At 45.9% G+C, this 25,162-nt stretch overlaps 1 protein-coding gene across 3 annotated transcripts in view; it reads right to left on the reverse strand.

Annotated features, from left to right (window-relative positions):
* CAPZB (capping actin protein of muscle Z-line subunit beta) overlaps positions 1–25,162 on the reverse strand; it is a 168,854-nt gene that overhangs the window by 39,560 nt on the left and 104,132 nt on the right. For all 3 annotated transcript variants that reach the window (XM_010593052.3, XM_064281384.1, XM_023551995.2), the window contains exons 3-4: positions 12,449–12,570; positions 947–1,060 (exon numbers count right to left, since the gene is read on the reverse strand). In XM_010593052.3, the coding sequence (XP_010591354.1) occupies positions 947–1,060; positions 12,449–12,570 (236 nt within the window). The remainder of the gene's footprint in view (positions 1–946; positions 1,061–12,448; positions 12,571–25,162) is intronic.

A 25,162-nucleotide genomic window follows, 5' to 3' on the forward strand; every position in this document is an offset into this window, starting at 1 on the left:
AACAGACAATGGTGCTGGCTACACAACAGGATGAACACAATTAATGTTACTGAACTGCACGTGTGAAGAATGCTGAAATGGCAACTGTTTCATGTATATAAACACACACACACATTTACTGTAAAAAACAAAACAAAACAAACAAAAACTTGAGAGGATAACCTTCTCTGGGGCCTTTCCTTGGCACAACTGATCGATTAGGTGCCCATTCTTTCCATTTTGGTGGTGGGTGGCAAGATTGGATGGGAGCAGAAAGGATGGGTAGGCATCTAAATGGACTCAGCAAAAACACTTCCTGAAGGCAGGGGCTGAGGCTCAGAACAACTCAGGACTCAGCAATTATTAGTTCAGAGAGAGGCTACCAAGGTCCCACTGAGCAAGGACCTTGAATAGTCTTGCCTGGGCACCTAGTCTGCAACAAGGACTCCTGAGCTCCAGGTCAGAACTGACCTGGGGCATGTGGCCCAGTGAAAAACAGAGAGGCATGCAGTGACAGAGAGACCTGAGTATGATTCTGGGACTCTGCTTCTTGCTTTGGACAAGTACCTTAATCTTCCTGAGCCTTAATTTCTTCATCTGAAATATGGGAACTAAAATAGCTACCATGCCTGTAAGGATTTGAGGCAATGCATGTAAAACACAGGCACCATGTCCAGCACACAGCAGGTGTCACCCCAGTGGTACCCACCATTATTGTGAATCATGACACGCAGTAACACACAATTGGGTCTGTGTGTGGTAGCGTTCTATCACTGAGTCATCTCATTACTGACCCAGTTATCATCAAACGAGTGCCCAGCATTCTGCTATTGGTAGGTCAGAATTTCAGTTAGTTAGGGGAGCCTGGTAAAAGGTTTGAGGGAGAATGCTTGGCCTAGTCACTCTTACTAATGATTTTATTCCTCACGATTGAAAGCTAAAGGGCAGAACGGATTAAGTAACTCACAGGTCTCGATACTGGTCAAAGGCATTGTTGGCTTCCACCTCCAGCTTTCTCAGCCGAGCCGATGGCATGGCCCCATCTTCCAAAGGAGGGTCGTACTTGTTACTCCATGGTGACCTAGAGGAAGGAAGGAGACGGAGATAACATGAATTATTCCAGGGAGACATGGCTGCAAACAATGAGTTCCGGTCCCAGCTGTCTGAAATTTCAGAAGCAATGTCACAACATACAGCTAAAGATTTTTCCAGGACCTGGCAACAAACAAGGCTTTCTTGAAGTCTGTGGAACAAGGGTTTCTGAGCAAGCAGATCTGGGTATAAACCTCAGGCTCCACCTCTTACAGCTGTGTACTTTGAGCAAGTGGCTTGCCCTCTTGAACCTCATTTCCCTCATATGTAAAATGAGGCTACTATTTGCTATCCATAGGGTTGTAGTGAGGAGCAAAGGAAAAAAGTATATCAAGTGCCTAGAACAGAGCTTGGCATATAGTAAATGGTCAACAAATGTTAACCCTTTCACTTTTTCTATTTTTCTTTTGTTTTCACGGTGTTATCGATAAACAGATGCCCCACTCTCCACTTCGACCTGGCGGCTGCTCTAGACAAGCTTTTATTCCAAAGACCTTCTAACACATAACTACTATGTAGAGAGCTGTCAGTTACTGGTAGCAGGCAAGAGACTCAGCTCCACCAGGAAACACTGATTACATTAGAAAACCTGAGCGGTCAAGTTCCCCACATGACAGAAGGGCAGCTTTTCCAACATCCAAGGGCTGTGCACACATATAAAGGCTGCTAAGTAATGAGAACCAGCCTCTCTTTTTCCAGTCCAAAGACTTACTGCATTTTTAAAAATATATTTTGCCACATCAGGAAAGCATTTAATCACAGAGAAAGAACTGGCAAGGAGGTTTTAAGGGAAAGATCTACTCGTTAATTCTTGCAGGTGGGGTTCAGAGGGCTGGGTGTTCAGAGAAAGAAATGGAATTAAAAAAGGTGCGACAGAATAAAAAGGAGGAGGAGAAGACAATATGGAATTTGGAAAAAGTCCTTTACACTCTTGGGCATAAAAATCTCAATGTTTCCATTGTAAGAAACCCAAATTGCCTTTCCCATCTCCCCTGCTGACAGAAAACTTCACATCATTGAGGACATAAAAGAGACTGCAGATTTTAGACTGACATTAAAGAGAGAGAGAGCACTTTAATTCAGGTATAATCACCATCTCCTGAACCCCAACTTTAATGAATTCTGTGCACAAACATCTTTCTTCTTGGTAAGTGATGTTCCACCAGCAGCTAAGTCAGCAAATCATGGCAAGTATGAACCAGATAAGCAGGGTGACCTCCTTTCAGCATGCAGACACAGAGGTTCCAGCTTTCTTGGCTGCTGGGCCACATGGGGTAATTAGGGGAAGGAGTCTCTGTGCTCAATGTTACAACAGGGTCTTTGGGCAGCAGTTCCCTCTGCCCGCCCCAAAGCATCAGAGACCTTTGGAAGCCATTACTTCCAAGCCAATCATTCCTACCACTTACCACTACAGTGTTGGTAGAGGCTTTGCAAGAATGAAATCAAACACTCCCTTCTGCCCCTTTGCCAGCAGACAACTCTTGCGGTCACACTGGACTGTGTACATAGCATAGGAGAGTCTGTGAACAGCCTGAGACCGCATCTGGCTTGGAAATGGTGTGAAGCCAACACTGGACACCCTCACCTTCTCAGAGAGAGGCCTCTCCCTTCCTGAGCATGGGCTGGCATGTCACCTCTTGTTCCTGTGACTTGTTTTGTTCTCCTCTCTAAAACAGTGTCGTCCAAAATGGTAGCGATTAGCTTCACAAGGCTATTGAGTACTTGACATGTGGCTAGCTGAGGGACTGAATTTTTAAATTTTAATTAAGATAATCAAGTCTAGAACTGAAATGCCAAGAGGGAACAGTCCTTTTCTGTCTTGTTTTTCACTGTTTGCCCAGCAACTAGCATGCAACTACGTGCTCAAAAATATTTTAAAAAATGAATGAAAAAATATCGGATGAATGGGTTCCTGCATTCCCCTCTTCCCCCAAACAGAAGTAAACACTCCCTCCTCCCCTCTGTCGGATTCTTCCTTCTGTAATGTCCTTAGTGTTCCCTTATCCTAGACTGCAAGTCCCTAGAGAGAAGAGAACCTGTGCAGTTTGCCTTCCGCCCCTATTACCTAGCAGAGAGTTGGTGCTCAGTAAATGCTTGTTGACAGATTGTACCCTTGCAGCACAGGATGGAGAAGAAAGGGCCTGTAGGATTTCTCCTGGTGGCCCTCAAAACCAGGAAAGATGGAGTTCTTTTCTGGTTTTTCTGTTGAGTGGCACCTAAGCATTAAAAAAAATCTAACAAAACAACAACAAAACCCTTCAAAGGTCTCCCGCCAGATCTGAGACAAAGGCGCAGCTGAAGGGTTCTGTGAACACCGTTATTAACCAACAAGGCTTGGTGCTGCCATAGCCAGGGGGAATAGAAAAGAAGAACTCTAATTCCCCTTCTTCTCCTTCCATGCTCCCTCTGAGACTCCTCAGCACACTCAAAGGTCTGACCTTGGTTTCCACGGTTAAACAACCATCGCCTTCCTGTGAGCGTGGAAGAACTGCCCCAACTGGCTTTCATTAAAAGGTGACCTGATTAGACACAAGAGTCCATCTCTCTTGCAGACTGGGGGCCTGGAATTTTCAAGATGCCTGTAACTCACATTTCTCCTGGCTCACAGACAACAGCATTTCAAGCTGTTAGTCCTGGAGCCGGGGTAATTGTAGCTGGGGGAAAAATCATAACATTACTCAGAATATTCTTAGTAGAAGGGGCACTCAGAACACATTTAAGAGCTTAAATTGAGGCCGTTTGAAAAAAGACAGATGGACAGGAACGCTTAGATTTCAAAAGTCAGGCCTTTCATTTCCCTTAGAGAATGCTTTTTGTTTCAGCTAACAGGTTTCAAACAGTGCTGCTGGCAACGGCTGCACCATAAGGATCTTATTTAAGCAAACGATCAAACGCAGTTAGGATGGAAATGTGTGGAGAAAATCAGAAGACCTTGAAGTTCTACATCAAGAGGGGGGAAAGGAAAGAAAAGCTCTCTGCCTTGACGTCCCTGGCCCTGCTTTCAGCTGAGATCCCCCAGACTCCTCTGCTGCACCTCAGGAATGTGAGCAGGAGCTGCACGGCAACCTGGCAGGGCTACAGGTACCAGGTCCCTGGGGGAAGCCTGGCCTTGGCATGATGTGGAAACGATCCTATCCTTCCACAGGCTCCTAAACAATAGCTGCTTTACAGGTAGAAAACTAATGGTGATTAAGCAAGACTCTGCTCAAGGATCACCTCTTCTAGAAAGCCTTCCCTATACCCATACCTGGCGAGGGCGCTCCTTCCGGGATCCTCCTGGGATAACGCAATCACTGGGCTGCTGGGTGCTTACCACCTTCGCTGGCCTTCTCTCTTGATGAGCCACTCCACCCACTTCTCAGGAGGCTCTCAAGAAGGACTGTGGTCTCACCTGCCTCAGCCCCAAGACTGGCACAGAACAAGACTTTCAAAGTTGAACTTCACTTTGAATTAATCTCTGGCTTTCACAGTTCCCTTTGCCTGTTTCCTCATCTTTCTGTTCTGGATGTTTTCACAAAGCAGCAGAGTCTCCTCTATTCAGGATGATTTGGGTACATTCCTCCTGGAGATCAAGGAAACTGACCTGGCCTTGTCATGCCTACCTCCTAGGCCAATATTCACTCGGTAAATAAGAAAGAAGCAAACAGAGTCAACCACTCAATAAGTTTACTGAACAACTTATGTGCCAGGCACTGCTAGATGTAGGTATTACGCCAGTGGAAAAGAGGAGGCAAAAACCCTTATGCTTGTGGAGCTTAGAGGTGTACACTTAAGGGGTGGGAGACAGACAAAAAATAAACAGCAAAATATCTAGTATTTCAAGAAGTAGTAAGTGTTATGGAGAAAAAAATGAGGAAACAGGTGGTGGTTGGTGGCTACTATCTTAAATAGGTGGGGTCAGAGAAGGTGGTGACATTTGAGCAGAGATCTGAAGGAGGTGAGGAAGCAAGCCATGTGGGTGACTGAGGGAGAGATCTGGGCAGAAAGAACAGCAGGCAAAGGCCCTGGTACAGGAGCTTGCCTGGCACATTTAAGATCAAGGAGGACAGAGCTGGCATGAAATGGGCAAGGGGGAGGGTGGTAGATGAGGTCAGGCGACAGAGACGGGTGATCTGTACAGCCTTGGAAGGCACCCTAAGAATGCTGGCTTTTTCTCTGAGTGAGACAAGAAGCCTTGGAGCATTCCAGGCAGGAGAGGGACATGCTGTGACATGTGCTGGCTGCTGTACGACAGTGCCCAAATGACTACCCCCTTCAACATCGTTCCCAGCGGTGCACAAGAGCCAAGGCCATGGTACAATTGGCCCAGAGGCAGTTTTTAAAATCAGATTTCTGTCCGTTCAGCCAGGAGCCAGGCTGGCCCCGGAGCTCTGGCTTCTGCCCAGTAAACAAACAACACCTTCCAGAGCAACAATCTTCTATGAGTGTAACAATTAGCTGGGCGTTTGTTAAAATACAAGTTCCTGGACTCTGCCCTTGGATTCTATTTCTGAAGGTCTGGGGTGACGTCCCAGAATCACCTGCACGCTCTTATTTTAATGTAGATTCCTGGGTCCCACCCTATTAAATAAAAATCTTCAGAATAGGCCCCAGGATCTGTATTTCCAAAAACCCAAAGGTGACTGTGGTAACACAGGTCCATTTGAGAGTGACTATCACAGGGCTAACACTAACTGCAACTCACTCTCAACTTTTCATAATCTTAGGTACTGAGGTGAAAAGAAAAGAGAGTGGTCCTAATGTCTGTGGGTCCTACTGGCAAAATCTGTGAGACCCACTATAACTGGGGAGCGCCTCATTGGCAGGTCCTGGGCCCAAGTCAGCACAAGGACCACTTCAAAACCCCACACCCACGGTGAGGAGACCAGAAGGGCGCCCTAGCTGCAGTGGAGAGGCAGCCATGCCACCATCTTTCTGCAGAAGAATGTAAGCGGATGAAGGAAGGGACATGCAAAACCGATCACACCTGGGCTAAAACCAACCCAAAGGCTCCAAGTCATGCAGTAAATACATATAGCACGGTGCTGAGCAAACGTTCTTGAACTGAGTCACCCCATCGATTTAAAACAGCAGCCACCAACTCTTACCCTTCTCCTGGTTTATTTTTCTCTGTAACACTTAATACTATTTGAAATACTAGCTATTTTGCTGTTTAAAACAAACAAACAAGTTCTTCATGATTCAGGTGCAGAAACAATGATACAGAGCAGTTTTTCAACGCTGGCATTACTGAGGTTTTGTGGCACTAAGGAGAGAACGCCTTGCTGTGGGGGACTGTCCCATGCACTGTAGGATGGCTAGCATTACTGAGGTTTTGTGGCACTGAGGAGAGAACACCTTGCTGTAGGGTACTGTCCCATGAACTGTAGGATATTTGTTAAGCAGGATCCTTGGTCTCTACCCAATGGATGCCAGTAGCACCCCGTTCCCAGCTCTGACAACCAAAAATGTCTCCAGATATCACCAAATGTCCCTAAGGGGGCCCTTGGGGGGTGGGGGCCACAAACTGCTCCCAGTTAAGAACCACTATTGTAGAAGAAAGCACTGAGCCAAGAGTAAAGAGGTCTGAGTTGTAGTTCTGGCTCTGATCACTTGTTTAAAAAAATCAGTTGCCACTGAGTCAATTCTGACTCCTGGCAACCCCATGTGTATCAGAGCAGAACTGTGCTTCACAGGATTTTCAAAAGCTGATTTTTCGGAAATAAATTGCCAGGCCTTTCCCCTGAGACTGCCTCTGGGTGGATCTTAACCACCAACCTTTCCGTTAGCAGCTGTGTGTGTTAACCATTTGCATCATTTTGGCAGTCATTTTCATTCCTGCAGCTTTCCTTGCCTGTAATATGGGGGAGATGAGTTCAATGGGTGGTCCAGAGCCCTTCAGGAGCTACCCTGGGTGAAGAGGCAGCATTCTGGAAGCCTTTCCTCCAATTCTGTTTGCATTTATGGGTTACAGTTGAGCTTTCACAAGAACTTTGAAAAACGAGCTCTGCAGGTTCACAAAAGGGGACGCACTGTGGAAACCAAGAACTAGATCTTCTCTAAAGTCTCATTTAGTTCTCGTATTAGGGTTTAAAAATTCAATACTGATTAATCCTACCACTGAGCTCCTTCCCTCCTGTGCTGCAAGCCTGCTAAGTGCTAGGCTTTGTGTGTGGTTCTTGAGTGAGCCCGGCTGGCTAGTCAAGGCTTTGATTTTCTTTATGGTCACAAGGTTAAAAAAAAAAAATCCTTGGCCTCAAATGGCATGAGCTTTGAGTCCCAGGCAGCTGGGTGTGGCGAGCATGAAGTGTCCACTGGCGACCAGAACGCACCTAGGAGATGAAGCCATAACCAGAATGTTTGGAACACACCCAAAACACGTTACATAGGCAACATTTTTCTAATATTTTTTATGAAATTTTTCATACAGTTGAAAATTTTTCCAGTCAACACCTATATACCCACCACCTACATTTTTACCATTAACATTTTACTAAACTTTATCACACACTGCATTAAGAGATTTAAGAAATGCAAACAATTTCACAAAATTAGGAACAGGCTATAATAGCCTTAACGCTTAGTTGAACTGTTTCTGGTCTGGATCGTCAGCAGAGACAGTGATCACAGACGCCCCACAGCCCCACACGTCCTTGCTCCCACAGTCATCTGCCATAAGGATCAGCTGTGCACACCTTCCATGTTCCGGGTAAATGCTAAGTCAAGACAATTTCTAAGGAGGCCCTGAAGCACCTGCAGGGAACTCACTCCTGCTCCAAGTGCAGGGCTCTCCTTTCTTTTGCCCAGGGCTTTGTGCTTGAGAACACCTGACCAGCAGAAGTCACAGAGGAAACACAGGCGTGCACCAGGAGGCTCCCACCTGAACCATCAGGACAGAAGGCCGCAGATGTCCTAGCATCATCTCACCTGGAGGCCGACCTGCTGGGACAACTCTTCTCTTGAAGCTGAATTCTTAACCCAAATAATAATGTTTGGGTGCACAGGGAAGGGCCTCCCAGTTACTCTTTCTAGTCCATGTCCTCCTCCACCTCTAAACATCTTTCCCTTTTTCTTTTGTCTGAGCCTTGGGCCTGGCAAGTGATACCCAAGGAACGTTGATGAGGGAAGGAAAGGAATAATGATCTAAGATGTTCCAACAGCTGCTTTATTCCAACTTTCTTCCCTTCATCAACAGACCTTTGAATTCAGGCATAAAGGCTGTTCTAGGTAGATGGAGAAGGCACAAGAAGACACAGGAGAGCAGGGTCACAGTCCAGAGCACAATACATCTCCTCTGAACTCTTAATTTCTACAAAACAGATTATCTGCTCAGGTCAGGAAAACAGGAGGAGAAAAGATACCATGTAGGGAGAGATGAGGGCCTGAAAAGTGCCAGAATCAAGGGAATCAGCACAATGCACTATGCTGCTGACAAGGTTGAGCATTTCTGATCAATCATCAGTCACCATTTGCTGAGCACTTACTATGCACCCAGACACATGCTATATACTTTGCATTCCTTACTTCATTCAATGTGATGATCCTATAAAAAACTAGGCATACTAGCTTTTTATAGAAGAGAAAGGGGAGGCTCTTGAAAGTGAAAAATGTGCCCCAGGTCTCACAGCTGGGAGAAGCAGAGCCAACTTTAAACTCCAGTCTAACTCCAAAGCCTTCACTGTTTTCATTTGCTCTTTTGCTCAAACATATATTGAATGTCTACTATATGTCAGGCATGACAACATCCTAGAATAGTCAAATAAATAAAAATATAGGCAGAAGCTACCGGCCTGTGATAGTTTCTCGGCACACACCCCTGGTGACCAGCCTGACAAGCTCTGGGGCTAGGGGAGGGAAAGCCCTCTACCCCACAGCAGTCTAGCGGTCTCTGTCAAGCCAGAGGATCCTCCGGGGACTGCAAGTCCAAGGACTCTCTGGGAACAGCACCTGTCTCACCATGGAACTCATCAGAACCTGCAGGGGAGAGAGAGCAGAGAGACGATGGCCCTAAGGACCACAGCTCAGTGGCAGGAGGAGCAGACATAGGAGATAAGCAGCTGCCATCCAGCCAGGACCTGGGGACCAACAGCAACCCCAACGGGAAAGGCAATGTTCATGCAGACAAACAGGTTCCAGGGGTCTTGGGGCTTGCTGATGGGTGGTGAGCCTGAGGTGGCACAGCATGGTAACCAAGCTTTGGAGTTAGACAAAGATTTGTGGGTCAGCAGCGTGAGCCTGGCAGTCTCCTCACCAATTTTAACCTTAATTTCTTATCCTGAAATGGGGACACTAAAAACTGCCTCCCTCCCAGGCACCAAGGCCTCACATCTCCTTCCACCTCAAGGTGTTCTTTCTAAGCTCATTTCTTCTTTGGCAGTGCTCCTTCCTCCCTTAGGGCGTGTGACCTGGATCTCTCTAAGGGCTGTATCACCATCTACCTGGGGACTCCCACATTTACATCTCCAACCCAGACCACGCTCTGGGAACTCCAAACTGGATCCCCACAGCCTACATGACATCTCCACTTCCATCTAACGGGCGTCGCAAACATAAAGTAACTCCCACCTTCCAGCTGCTCAGGCCAAAAGCCTGCAATGGTCTTTCACATCTTACTCTTCCACACCTATTCCACCTACAAATGCTGCTGACTCTACCTTTAAAATTTACCTCAAATCTGACCACTTCTCCCCATCTCCATGCTAGTATCTACCTGGCTTCCATTTGAAGCTAGGAGAGGGACATGATAAGGAAGCTAGCAGAGGGATTTGTTGTCGTTAGGTGCCATTGAGTTTATTTCTACTGCACATGAGAGAAGAACTGCCCTATAGGGTTTTCTTGGCTGTAATCTTTATGGAAATAGATTGCCAGGTCTTTCTCCCAAGAAGCCACTGCAGAGGTTTGAATCGCCAGTCTTCCGGTTAGCAGCTAAATGTTTAGCTGTTTGCATCACCAGGACTTATTTCGTCTCTTAAAAAAAAGTCAGTATTAGCAGTGGGACGCAGACCCCAAATTCTCGTAAAAAGACCAAACTTAATGGCCTGACTGAGACCGGAAGGACCCCGGCGGTCATGGTCCCCAAACCTTCTGTAGACCCAGGACAGGAACCATTCCCAAAGCCAACTCGTCAGACATGGATCAGACTGGTCAATGGGTTGGAGAGAGATGCTGATGAGGAGTGAGCTACCTGCATCAGGTGGACACTTGAGACTAGGTTGGCATCTCCTGTCTGGAGGGCAGATAAGAGGACAGAGGGGATTAGAAGCTGGCAAAATGGTCATGAAAAGAAAGACTGGAAGGAGGGGGCGGGCTGTCTCAGTGGGGGGAGAGTAATTGGGAGTATGTAGTAAGATGTATATGTTTTTACGTGAGAGACTGACTTGATTTGTAAGCTTTCACTTAAAGCGCAATTATTAAAAAAAAAGTCAGTATTAACTCTTTATAATTTATGCCAAGTTCTGTGCTCATCAGCACTTCACGTGTGTTCTTTTAATACCTCCAATAACCCTGCACTAAGTCCTATTACCCCTGGCCTGGCCTTCAAGGCTCCTGCCACACCTCTGGCCTTACCTCCACCCTCAACAACTCTCCAGCTCTGGCCTTCTTGCTGGGCTCAATCCTGACAAGCTCACCTCCACCCAGGGCCTTTCCACCTGAAATGCTCTTAACCCAGGCATGTGTATGACTCATCCTGAAGTCTCTTTTCAAACATTATTACTTAAGGGAGAGCCTTCCCTGTCTATTCATCTTGTCTCTGCCTCCTCTTGTCCCTTCTATTGTCCTGAACATTTTTCATAATCTGAAAAATGTGTCTGGCTTCCTCACTAGGACATAAGCTTCATAAAAAGAGACTTAGAATAGGGCCAGCACGTGGTATACGCCTATAGAAAAAGGCTACTGAGCAGTCTGTTGAATGAACGAATACTATTACTTCCATTTCACTCATGAGAAAGTTAAGATCAAGAGACAGTCATTTGTTAAAGATTCCACTGCTAGTAGGGATAGAGTTGGTTTGGGGCCCGTATCTGCTGATTCCAGATATTTTTTCTGCTTCCAGTTCTCAGACCCACCCCCTGAAGAAAGCTTTAGGCTCAAGCTTCCAAGACTCAGCCCAGGTTCTAAATAAGCTAAAGCAGCCTGCATTCCTACACCATTCTCCAAGGCACTGGCTCTAGCTGAGAAAATCTGCCATGGATTGAATTATACCCCGCCCCAAAATGTGTATCAATTTGGCTGGGCCATGATTTCCAGTATTGTGTGACTGTCCTCCATTTTGTGATTATAATTTTATATTCAAGAGGATAAGGGTGGGATTGTAACACCACCCTTATCTAAGTCACATCCCTGATCCAATGTAAAAGGAGTTCCCTGGAGTGTGGCCTGCACCACCTTTTACCTCTTAAGACATAAAAAGGAAAGGGAAGCAAGCCGAGAGTTAGGGACTTCATACCACCAAGAAAGCAGCACCAGGAGCAGAGTGCATCCTTTGGACCCCAGGTTCCTATGCAGAGAAGCTCCTAGTCCAGGGTAAGATTGACAAGAAAGACCTTCCTCCAGAGCCGACAGAGAGAAAAGGCCTTCCCCTGGCGCTGACGCCCTAAACTTGGACTTGTAGTCTACTAGACAGTGAGAGAATAAATTTCTCTTTGTTAAAGCCATCCACTTGTGGTATTTCTGTTATAGCAGCAATAGATGACTAAGACACAATCCATTACAGAAATATTAGATTGGTTTAGGGATTCCTGATCTTTTTTCATAGAAAGGACTCCTAGGCATCCTTTGAAACCTAGGTCAGATACCACCTCCTTCAGGATGCCCTTCTGCAGTCAATCATGACCTCTTCCGCACTATTCCCACACTCTGAACAAGATGTGTGCTGGCTGTAGGGATCGTATCACAGGGTAACCAGCTGCTGCGTACATCTTCTATTCTAGATCAGATGACCACTGAGGTCAGGACTAATGCCATCTTAATTATTTACACATTTCCAGCCCTTAGCACAGTGACAGAAAGAGAAAGGAGTTGTGTTCAAACGTCCCTTAATCACAGAGACCCTTCTAGCCTTTAGGACTAAGATCCCTATCATATATTTTCCTGGTACGTTGGTACCTTCCCTGGTGCAGGACTTAATACAATTATAATTAATTAGACTGTAAGATCCACAAGGGCAGGGGCCTTCTGTTCACTATCATATTCCCAGTGCTTACTGGAGCCACTCCACAAATACATCTGTTGACTGGCTAGATGCATAAAAGGAAAGAAGGCAGACAAACAGAAAGGTGGACTGGATGGCCTGTCAACCTGTCAGAGTTCAGTGGCTCTCATGCTGCCGCAGTAGGCACCAATGACTGACCGAGGGTGTGGCCTGGCACGCCGGCTGCATTCTTGGACATGAGCTCACCTATAGGAGTCCCCATCTCTGTTGTAGTCGCACAAAAGGTAATCCTTTCCCACCACCTTGTCTCTGGCAATTTTCAGTGGCTGGTCAACAGAAGACAGGAGATCTTCACATAGACTGGGAACCTGGAAAAAAAGAAAAGATAGAAGGGTTAAAAGAACATATCGAGTTCAGGTTGCCTAGTGATAACTGTAGCCATATTATGGTCAGTATATTTAACATCTGGCCGTTGGTACCCTGCCAAGATTATGGGCCTATTCTTTTCTTTTCCACATGTGCCTGACATAAACTGTGTCCCCCTCTATAAAGAAAACCTGTTCTTGAATTACAGTGGAGTGTGATTTCCAACACAGCCTTCCTTCCAACACTGTGTGTAGCTTTAATTATCTGGTTGCCAGGGTGGTCTGGAAATTTAAGTATGCATATGCTTGGTCTTGGTCTCTGGTGGGCAGAGTACAAGCTGAAGTCCTGAGAAGAAGGTAAACAATTCAAATGCGCAGGAATCCAAAGAACTCTGAGAAGAATTACCCACCCGTGATGGAGAACTCCCATAGGCTCCTACACTGGGTGGAGTTTCCAATACTTTCCAGGCACCTGGCCAAGCATTACCAGGCTGGTTCGCAGAGTCAACCCTATCTGCTGCAAAGGTAGCTTCACACTAGCTTCCATGGCGCCGGGCTCCTGCTGTTGTCCAGTTGATGGCCCCATGGTCTAGGGCAGGAAGGGCTGAATTGCAGGGCAAATGCTGCTGATTTTGACACATCACCCTGCTAGTAACCAGGTTTCCTCCTCCCAACTCAAACATCAGTTTCCACCAAAATATTCCAAGAAGAGATGGCAGCACTTTTAGAAACAGATTCCTTCAGGCTTGAGTCACTTCCATGCTGTATTTCCAATGTGCTGACTTATTCGTTTCATGGGACTGGATTTATGGAGGCCCCACCATATCGTTTACCAGCAAGTGGCTGCCAAGTACACCAATAACCGTTCCAAGTGGAAAAGTTACATCGTGTGGCAAAGACAACCAGAAGAGCAGCTCAGATTAGGGCTGACAGCCACAGCAGTCCCCGTGCTCCTCTAGAAGACCTTTTTCATCATCAGAGACAGGGAACACTGCCACCAGAGACCACCCAGCCTCCACGGCCTCTCCAAGGAGACTCTGCTAACCCTAGAGTGCTTCAGAACTCAGCTGTAAAGCACTGTCTGGCACAAGAAAAAGACAGCACCCCCTTAATGTAGCTCATATATTTTGGCCTCAGTGCAGTGGTCTTTTTTCTTATATATGGAACAGCGTCAGTCATTTAGCCCCCCAGGAGATACACACACCATTAGCTCCTGTACACAACCTGGTTAGTTTTAGAATTCCTTCTCCAAGCACTGCTAGCCTGTATACACCCTAAAAATGTGTGTGTGAGGGGGGCATTTTCAAAGTCAGTTTTGGTGATGATAATATGAAACCATCTACTGTTTCCGAGTGCTTGCGGCATATCATGCTAGACTCTCTACATTTGGCATGTTGCTCGCACTCATCTTATAAAGTAGGTATTCATTATCCCCCTTGTACAGGTTAGGGATTTGAAGCGCAGAGCCATTACGTTGTTCAAGGCCCACACAAGAAGCAACGGAGATAGAAATCAAACCCAGAACTACGTAACTCCAAAGTCCGTGCTCCCTCCACGCAAACCCTAGCTCTGGTTTAAGGTACAGTTAAGGGGAAGGACAGTACACCCCAAAGGCATACTCTGGTCACAAATAACTTTTTGCTGTTCCCATACCTACAAAGCTATGGCTACAGAGCCCTTCACCTGAAAGAAAAAGTCCTGGCCAAGGCATCTGAAAGTAGTCTTGTTTGAGTGTGTAGGCCCAGAGAAAAGATCCTTGCACCCACGTGCCTGCCTATCCCACTGCAGCCTTTCTCTAAGCATCACCATTTATTCTGTTGGGCTGCTGCCTCAGTTTACCTGCTGGGCCCAGACTTTTGCTCTGAACTCCATTCAGTCTGGTCAAACCCTGACACTATCGACTCAATTTATCCTGGATTATGGCAGGGACTAAGCAAACAGATTCTGAAGTTAGACTTTCTGACTCCACATGGCCCTGGGCAAGTCATTTTATTTCTCTAGTGTAAGATTCGATTTCCTCACCTATAAAGTTGAGATAATAAAACCAATTCAGCTGGACCACATGAGATAATGCATGTTAATAACTAACATTTATATGCCTGCTCTTTCCTCCTAGGTACTCAATGCCATCTGCTCCCTGTTCGTCTTCCTTAGATGGCAATGTCAGCCCAGATCATACCTGAATTCCCTATATTGGGTTTTGTTGTTGTTGTTAGGTGCCATCCAGCCGGTTCCAACTCATAGTGACCACTGGATAAAAACAGACTCTTGAGAATCTAGCTCTGCCTGGAGGCACTGTTTCCCCTTTCCCATCAGTCCATCCAATATAGGAAAGCTTACAAGATAATGGGATTTGGTATAAAACAGGCTTGACTTCGCTGCTATCCAAGAGCTTAATTCATGGACCAAGGGTATTTTCAATAGTTTCTTACTAGCATGCTAATGGGGGTGGTGGTGGGGGAGGATTTTTCTTTTTTTTTATTTGTTGTCAGTCTCCCTCACTAGAATATAAATGTTACCAGGGCAAGGACTTCAAAAGCTTGTTCACTGCTGTATCCCCAGTGACTATTGCAGTGTCTGGCACATATTAAGTACTCAATATATTTGAGTAAGTACTCAAATATATTTGAGAGGGAGAAGAGCTTCTCACACTCCAACCAACTTTATTTTTAATTAATAAATTAGTGTGCGTTAAGAATCTTTGCTGAAAGAATATGATGTCAAGAAATAACCTCTGATGGACATCAATGACCAGTCTGACTTGCAGTTCTAACCAGGCATTCTCAAACATGGACCATGGCATGGCAGAAAAGCACTGAACAAAGAGAACTGACGTTTTAATTCCAGTCCTGCAATTTTTTACTAAAACATGACCTTGAGGAATCACAGCACTGGTGGAAAGACTGAGAATTCAGACACCGAGGCTCTAGTCTCTACTCTGCTATTAACTAGCCATGCAATCTCGGGCAGAGCCCTTGGCCTCGTGGGGCCTGTTTGTTTGTTTGTCAGGCCTCTTGGGGCCTCACTTTGTTCATCTGTCACAGTAGGTAAGCTACATCAGAGACTGTGATAAGAGTTTCATTGCTTCGGTGAAAATACTTCAGGTAAACTAATACTATAATAAAAAGAACGGAAAATTCTTCATACGGTTAAATGCATTCATTCTATCCATAAACAATAATTTGTTTTGTTTTTTTGTTTGTTTAAAAGCTGGCAACCCTATGACTTACTCCCCCCCCCCCGTTTTTTTAAAATGTTTCTGTCCTATGAAATAATAATGGGGGGGGGAGGGAGTCTAGGAAGTGATCTTCAAAGTCCCTCCAGCTGATCTAGCCCTCCCTGCCTGTCCAACAAGTATTAAAAAAAACAAACAACCCAGTGCCGTCAAGTCAATTCCAACTCACAGTGACCCTATTGGACAGAGCAGAATTGCCCTGTAGAGTTTCCAAGGAGCACCTGGTGGATCTGAACCGCCAACCCTTTGGTTAGCAGCCTTAGCACTTAACCACTATGCCTCCAGGTTTTCCCCTGTCCAACAAGTAGATGATGGTATTTTCAAGGCAGCATAAAGGACTAGAAGGGACTCTGCCGATCCCACCTTGTAACTCATAACCTTCAAAGCAGAGACAAAGTCAACTAAGACAACAGCAGAAGAGGTTGATTTGTTGCACCTGCTGTCATCAATATCCACTCCTGTTGCCTGCCCAGCCCACCTTTCTCTTTCTTCTGGTCACGAAGCTGGTCATTCCATGTGGTTTGGTGGCTGACCTCCACTTCACCACCACCCGTGGGCAACCAGAGGGCCTCTGTCCCCTGGCCTACTCAGGGATGATATCGTCCTAGGTGTTTTTTCCAGGGCCTGCTAGGAGATGCTCACCCTCTCTCTGCCAGAGCTGCTACGATGGAGGTGAAGGTCCTGGGCTGCAGCAGATATATTTCCCACCACAGAGAGTAAGTGCCTGAGGTTCAGAGCAAGGCTGAGCCACGGTGGTATTGTCTGAACTCCTTGGTCCAGCCACCCTTGCAGATCTGTGGGTGGACTTCTGAAAGTCCATAGCCAGATTCTAACCTCAGAAAAACATACACTACATCTGAAATATAAAATTCTGGCAGTCACAGAGAGACCAAGAGAATTCATGAGTGGCGTGGGATTTGGCCTACTACGAAGAGCATCTGGGGTGTGATACTACCTACTAGTTCTTCATCAGAGCAGGTACAATTTTCACTTTTTGGATGAACTCAAGGTGGGTCACATTTTTATATTATATTTCTGACAGTCCTGCTTTTTTTGATCAAAGATAATGTGCTCTGGCATAATGATATAGTCACCATGGGAATGAGAAGTGTGGAATACATGGTATGCCCACAGATTGGTACTGTAGCAGCTGCCCAAGGGTACATTAGTCATAATTCTCCACCACCCACCGACCCCTTACATCCACCTTATCCCTCCACTTCTCTGAACCCTCTCGAACAGCCACACTGCCTTACTCTCGGAACACGCAGGTTTGTGTACACTGTTCTAGCTGATAACGCTCTCCCTCATTTAGAGTTGTTGGATGAAATACAGGAGGGCCAGTTAAATTTGAATTTCAGACAAACAAGGAATAATATTTTAGTATAAGTATGTTCCAAAGGTACTTATTTTTATTTGCTAATTCTGACAGCCCTATCCCCGCTTCCCTCTTAAATCCTATTCATCCTTCAAGGTCCAGCCAAATTCCAACTTCTTTTTTTAAATAATCTTTATTGTGCTTTAAGTGATAGTTTACAAATCAAGTCAGTCTCTCACATATAAACTTATATACACCTTACTACATACTCCCATTTACTCTCCCCCTAATGAGTCAGCCCGCTCCCTCCTTCCAGTCTCTCTTTTTGTGACCATTTTGCCAGTTTCTAACCCCCTCCACCCTCCCATCTCCCCTCTAGATAGGAGATGCCAACTCAGTCTCAAGTGTCCACCTGATATAAGTAGTTCACTCCTCATCAGCATCTCTCTCCAACCCACTGTCCAGTCCAATCCATGTCTGATGAGTTGGCTTCGGGAATGGTTCCTGTCCTGGGCCAACAGAAGGTTTGGGGACCATGACCGCCGGGATTCCTCTAGTCTCAGTCAGACCATTAAGTCTGGTCTTTTTATGAGAATTTGGGATCTGCATCCCACTGTTCTCCGCTCACTCAGGAATTCTCTGTTGTGTTCCCTGTCAGGGCAGTCATTGGTTGTGGCCGGGCGCCATCTAGTTCTTCTGGTCTCAAGATGATGTAAGTCTCTAGTTCATTGGCCCCTTCTGTCTCTTGGGCTCATTATTATCTTGTGACCTTGGTGTTCTTCATTCTCCTTTGATCCAGGTGGGTTGAGACCAATTGATGCATCTTAGATGGCCGCTTGTTAGCATTTAAGACCCCAGATGCCACACTTCAAAGTGGGATGCAGAATGTTTTCTCAATAGAATTTATTTTGCCAATTGACTTAGAAGTCCCCTGAAGCCATAGTCCCCAAACCCCTGCCCTTGGTCCACTGACCTTTGAAGCATTCAGTTTATCCTGGAAACGTCTTTGCTTTTGGTCCAGTCCATCCAACTTCTTTATCAAGATCCCATTCTTCAGAATGCCTGAAGTTACCTCTGATGTCAACTAAATCCTAAGTGCTTTTGGGACAGCTTTTCTAAAATTGCCACTAGCTATCATTTTACTTCCTCACTACTTAACATTTCTCATCATGTGCTGATGCCACACCTAAAGAAGGCAGAGACTGGCCCCGGACTCTGTGCCACGCACACTCAGTGGGTGTTCTGTGTTATGTGCATTGAATTCCAAGGCAGTGGATGTGCATCCTGTGATCTGAGGTAATACTGTTGTTGTTATTAGCTGCTATGGAGTCGCCCTGAGCTCATGGCAACCCATGAACTAAACATCATGGAACTAAACACTGCCCAGCCAGGCCCCATCCCCATGATCAGTTGTGGGTTGGACTACTGTGATCCTGTGGTGAATTAATTACTTTTGTGTGTGGCCTTTCTAGCCATGGTCTTGTAATTCCCACCCAGGTGACTCTGTGATAGGGTAATTGTGGCCTACCAAGGGGATTGGTCAGTTTTGCCTTAAAAGAGCCAACTTCCAGAGCAGAAAGGAGAGGAGCCCACCACCACCAAGGAAGGTGAGACCAGCAGCAGAGACCCAGCAGCAAGAGATGGCACAGCAGGCTTCCAGGCCCACAGAGAGAAAACTGAGTGCCTTTGGGTAGAGACTGAGGGCCAGGGAGAGGCATCCCTGTTAGCACAACTGGGAAGATGCTATCCTGATGGAAGAACTGTATCTTGAGGATTCCTCAGCCTGAATTGTAACTTACTTCCCTAATAAACCCCATAATTGTAAGTATGGTCTGTGAGTTCTATGCAGCCACTGCAATGAATTATCAAATCTAGTAGAGCGCTGTGGGAGGGACAGCTGGTGTCAGAACTGGTAAAGAGGAAAGAGAGAGGAGGCATGTCTGACTCCCACCTCACCGGAATTAGCCTTGGGCTATTGATCTTGACTTCTCCCTCATCAAGTTGGAGGAGGTCGGACACCGTCCTCATGCCGTTTTTTTACAGATCCACAGGGTTTTCGTTGGCTGATTTTTAGAAGCAGATGGCCAGGCCTTTCTTCCTGGTCCTTCTTAGACTGGAAGCTCTGCTGAAACCTGTTCAGCATCACAGCAATATGCACACCTCCAATGACAGATGGGCAGTGGCTGTGCACATGAGGTACACTGACTGGGAATTGAACCCAGTTCAACTGCATGAAAGGTGGATCACCAATAGTTCATGTGGTGATATTACAAAACCAGAAAAATGGCAGTATTTCTTTGTACCCACCCATGCCAAGTGCTTAGAACAGCGGAAGAAATCACATTAAGTCTCACAGACCATGAGTTTGCACAGCGATTTAAGTTAAAGGACAGGTCCAAACAAAACCACAAGTTTACTTCGGGGCGTGTGTGTCACTAGCTCTGCTGCCTCCGAAGCCAAGGAGAACAAGTGTTCATGGTTTCTGTCCGAACTGCCCATCTGAACTACTTAACCGCCTCTGTAAGAACTGTTCAGATAACACCAAAGGTGTCAAGTCAATCCAGGCTGTTGGGGGAATTTAAACTTAATTTCAAGTAATTTGGAATAATAAACACCACGACACTGGTCAGGATGATAGGTTTAGGGGCTCTGTGAGTTTCTCCACTGCCACAAACGTGCATGGTCACACCACTGATGCCATCAGCTGGCTCACAGGTTCCTGGGGTGCCACTGGAATGCATGAGTTTATGGTGGAGGGGTACAGTGGACTAGGGCAGGGGGAGGAAAAAACCCCAGGGGGTAAAAGAAGGGAAAGGCCAGGATGCCATTAGCAACTGCCTTAGGTGACACCTTAATAAATAACAACGATAGAGCTGAGGAGGCTGTAACAGCCAACACCTGGTACTACGTGCCAGGCACTGTGCTGTGAACTCTACCTGCACCACCTCCCTCAATCCTCACAACCACCCTATGTGGAGAAATGATTACTGTCCCTGCTTTAAAGAAAGGAAAGACAGGGGTTAGAGGAACAACTGGTTTAAAGTCACAAGCTACCAGCCACTGTCTAAGAAAGGACCTGCAAAATACAGTACAGCTAAGTAAAAGAATGCAGCCCTGGCAGGACAGTGGTTAAGAGCTCAGGCTGCTAACCAAAAAGGTCAGGAGTTTGAATTCACCAGCCGCTCCTTATAAACTCTGTGGAACAGCCCTACCCTGTCCTATAGGGTTGCTATGAGTCGGAACCGACCTGCGGCACGTAACAAAAACAAAAAGGTAAAAGAAAAACTTAAAAAAAATTTTTTTCTTGCTTGTTGCCCAACTGAATACTTTTCTATCTAAACCAACAGCTGATCACATGAAAAGAGATACAAATCAGAAGTTTCCGGCCACAAGTGAGGTTTGTGTTTGTCCTGCCATATGGTTTTACTTTGCCTCTTCCTCTTCTCCATTAGTTATTAATGTTGAAAAAAATTGTTCAACCAGAAAAAGAAACTTGAGATGAACCCTTTAAAAAAGCACAAAAGCCAGACCAGTTCAACTCTATGGATAATCTAATCCATGGCGCCCTCGTCTGTAAGCAGTGCACCCTCATACCTTGTTTTTTTTTTTTTTGATGGCCAAATGATCACATTCCAGCTTTTGATCTGCCTGTTGGCTGAGAGCCTGCCACAGGAGAGATAAGAATCGAAAACAGACCCTGTTCACTCGGTTGCACGCTCAGATGAGTAATGTTGGTGAAATCATGGCTGGGAAGAGTCCTGGTGAGCACCAGTCTCCCCTCCTTGAAAATAGCTCACTCCATGAGAGCAAATTATCAGGATATAGAGCTCCCAGTGGCCAGCAGGGGTCTCTGTTTACAACTGGTTTCTTTTACTTTTTCCAAGGCCCCAAACTTAAGGAAAAAAAAAAAAGTGTGTCCTAGTGACACAGTGCTAGTGTCCGAAACATAATATACAGTGCAGGAAAGACGTCACTTTGAGGACTAAGGTGCGCCTGACCCAAGCCATGGTATTTTCAATCACCTCATATGCATGCAGAAACTGGACAGTGAATAAGGAAGGCTGAAGAAGAATTGATGCATCTGAATTACGGTGTTGGTGAAGAACACCGAATATACCATGAACTACCAGAAGAACGAACAAATCTGTCTTGGAAGAAGTACAACTAGAATGCTGCTTCGAAACGAGGATAGTGAGACTTTGTCTCACATGCTTTGAACATGTTATCAGGAGGGACCAGTCCTTTGTGAAGGACATCACACTTGGCAAAGTAGAAGGTCAGGGAAAAAGAGGAAGACTCTCAATGAGATGGAATGACACAGTGGCTGCAACAACGTGCTCAAATATAGCAACAACTGTGGAGACGGTGCAGGACTGGGCAGTATTTTGTTCTGTTGTACACAGGGTCCCTATGAGTCGGAACTGGCTTGACGGCACCCAACAACATTCTGGAAAACAGCCACCTCAAAATCAAACAAACGTTCATCCAAACACTGCATCTGCCATTTCCTACCTGAGTACAACCTTCTCAAATCTCAGAACCGGGGGGTTACAACGCCTGACTGGAAGAGAGAGCTTCATTCCACTTCAATAACTACTGAGTGCCTATGCCAGGTGCTGAGGATTCAGCAAAGGACAGGATAGACATACACAGCCTTGCTCTCACAAGGTCCATTCCAGCCACAGCAACAGACAGGAAACAAGGAACACATGTCAAGGAGACATCCCCGAGAGGGCCAAGTGCTATGAAACAAACTGCGATGGAGGCTGAAGCAGGGGCTATGGGGATTTGATGGTCTAGGAGGTGGCATGGAGATGACACATGAATGACAACCGATGAGCACGCTCCACTGACAAGTTGGGGTGAGGGGAGCATTCCAAGGTGAGGGAACAGCCAGCACAAAGGTTCTCCTGCGGGGACCATCAAGGTCATTGTAAGGAACAGACAGGAGCATCAGGGTGGGACCAAATGAAGCAGAAGAGGTGGGCAGGGGCCAGTGCAATGGGAAGCCACTGGCACAATGTTTTTCATTAAAAAATTTTTTATATAATAGGCAATACTGGTCAAAATTCAAAAAGGTACAAATAGGAGTATACTCAGGGGAAAGTCTCCCACCCACCTGGTCCCCAGCTTCCCAGGGTCGGGCTGGAAGGCTGGCTGTTCCCACCTCTCAGATACAAAAAAGGAAGCACTTGTGGACCAGACCCCTTCAGCAGGGCTACCTTCCACAGGTTCGTATAGGTGGGCATGGCTACGCTGCACCTCCTCTACTAGCCTATCTGAAACGCAGAACCTTCCTTTCCCTTCCTCCTCCTCTGCATTACTCAGGGCCCAGTAAGCTTCAGGCTGCCCCCAAACTCTCCTGTGGGCAGCTTTGTTACAAAGACCTTAGTTTGTTGTCAGAGATACCTTGGGCCACAGGAGCAAAGTTTTCATGTTAACCAATCCTTTTCTTCACACTCTATCCTGTAAATCACACTCAGATGGTTAATCTTATTTTCGATGGGAAGCAGGTGATGTTCCAAGAGGCTCAGGCAACTGGCATATATGAGTAACCAGAGGAGGAGCAAAGGCTCTTGCTCACCCCGGAAGGCATCAAAAATGTATCAGCACAGGATAATAATCTAATTGCCTGAGCTAACATTTATCAACTACCTACTGAGTCAAAGGTCCCTGGGTTGTGCAAGTGATTTGCAACTGGCTGCTAACCTAAAGGTTGGTGGTTTGAACCCACACAGCAGTGCCGCAGAAGGCCTGGTGATCTGCTTCTGTAAATACTACAGTCAAGAAAACCTCCTGGTTTCAGAACAGAAGCCACTCCCGAAGTTCACCTTTCAGCCAAAGATTAGGCAGGCCTATAAAAAAAACAACAACACACGTGAGGAACATGCTTCTTAGTTCAAGCAAGTATACGAGACCTAATGGGCAACACCTGCTCAAAAGCAAAGACAAGTTAGGAAGGGTGAGAAAACCGGACAAATGGACACAGCAAACCCAGCGTGGAAAGGGAAACATGGAGGTGCTGACATATTCTGGGGCTTGCAATCAATGTTACAAAACAACATGTGTATAATTTTTGAATGAGAAACTAATTTACACTATAAACTTTCACCTAAGGCACAATAATATTTAAAGCATAAATTTTTTTTTAAAAAGAAAACTCTACGGAGCAACTCTACTTTGTAACACACGGGGTTGCTACTGAGTTAGAATTGACTCAACAGCAACAGGTTTGGGGTCTTTTTTGGTACTTGGGGTCAAGTGCTGGTGCCCAGCATTATCATAACCTGGTCTTCTGAGGCAGGGACAATGGCTTTCCCCATTGTGTAGAGGAGGAAACTTAAGTGCAGGCAAGTCACTGGCTCTCAATCACACCGCTAATGAGGGGTGGGGCTGGATGGTAACTGAGGTCTGAACTCTGGCCCAGCTCTTCCAAAGGCATGGGAACCACTGGCCAACAAGACCTACTGCCCCCAAGCTCCAGTCAGGCTCAGAGAAAAACTGGGTGGAACTATGGGCCTGTGTGGACCAAAACCTCTCCTCTCAGGCGTCCTGCCAAGAGTGGACATGAGGGAGTTCAGCAGATAGCGGTGAAGGGGCTGCTCTGCAGGGCTTCCCCATAGCTCCCCGTGCACCTCAGCCCTCCCCACAATGCACTGCAGCTCTCTGTCTGCAGGGCTGTTTCTACATATGGACTACAGGCTCCCTGAGGGCAGGGACTCTGCACAGAGCCTGGTGTGAAATGGGGCACTTTGTATCTGCTAAAGTGAAGGTCTCTCAGCCCAGGAAGGAAGATGTGCACCCTCTTCCAGCCCCAACAACACAGGGAAGGCGCTCCCTCAACTATTTAAGATCCATGCTCTACTTCAAGTACTTAATCACTCAACTTTAAGGAGAACATTCTTTAAAACAACCCTTCTAAAAAGTGAACTCATTCTACGTATGACACTAACATGGCACTGTAGTTATTACTGTAAAGTACAGACTGTAGTTCTCCATTTGAAGACTCTGTAAATTTTAAGATGCACCACTACCTAGAACATCATTAAATGTACATGTTGAGTGCAAGAAGCAATCTCCCAATTTCCAAAACATTAAAATGTGCGTGAAACCTCAACCTTAGATTCAAGACATTGATACGCATAATACACCTAGCAAAGTTGTTGTTGTTAGGTGCTATCAAATCGATTCCGACTCATAGCGACCCTATGCACAACAGAACAAAAACACTGCCCAGTCCTGTGCTATTCTCACAGTTCTTGTTATGGTTGAGCCCACTGTTGTAGCCACTGTGTCAGTCCATTTCATTGAGGGTCTTCCTCTTTTTTGCTGACTCACCACTTTACCAAGCATTATGTCCTTCTCCAGGGACTGATCCCTCCTGACAACATGTCTAAAGTATGTGAGAGATAGTCTCATCATCCTTGCTTCTAAGGAGCATTCTGGTTGTACTTCTTCCAAGACAGATTTGTTCGTTCTTTTGGCAGTCCGTGGTATATTCAATATTCTTCACCAACACCACAATTTAAAGGCGTCCGTTCTTCTTCGGTCTTCCTTATTCTTTGTCCAGGTTTCACATGCATATGAGACAACTGAAAACACCATGGCTTGGGTCAGGCGCACCTTAGTCTTCAACGGAACATCTTCACTTTTCAACACTTTAAACAGGTCTTTTGTAGCAGATTTGCCCAATGCAATGTGTCGTGTAATTTCTTGACTGGTGCTTTCTTGGTTGTTGATTGTGGAAATCCTTGACAACTTCAATCTTTTCTTCATTCATCATGATATTGCCTATTGGTCCAGTTGTAAGGATATTTGATTTCTTTATGTTGAGATGTAATCCATACTGAAGGCTACAGTCTTTGACCTTCATCAGTAAGTGCTTCAATTCCTCTTCACCTTCAGCAAGCAAGATTGTGTCATCTGCATAATGCAGGTTGTTAATGAGTCTTCCTCCAATCCTGATGCCCCATTCTTCTTTATACAGTCCAGCTTCTTGGATTATTTGCTCAGCATACAGATTGAATAGGTATGGTGAAAGG

The sequence above is a fragment of the Loxodonta africana genome, chromosome 3 (genome assembly GCF_030014295.1).
Source record: "Loxodonta africana isolate mLoxAfr1 chromosome 3, mLoxAfr1.hap2, whole genome shotgun sequence".
NCBI lineage: Eukaryota > Metazoa > Chordata > Mammalia > Proboscidea > Elephantidae > Loxodonta > Loxodonta africana.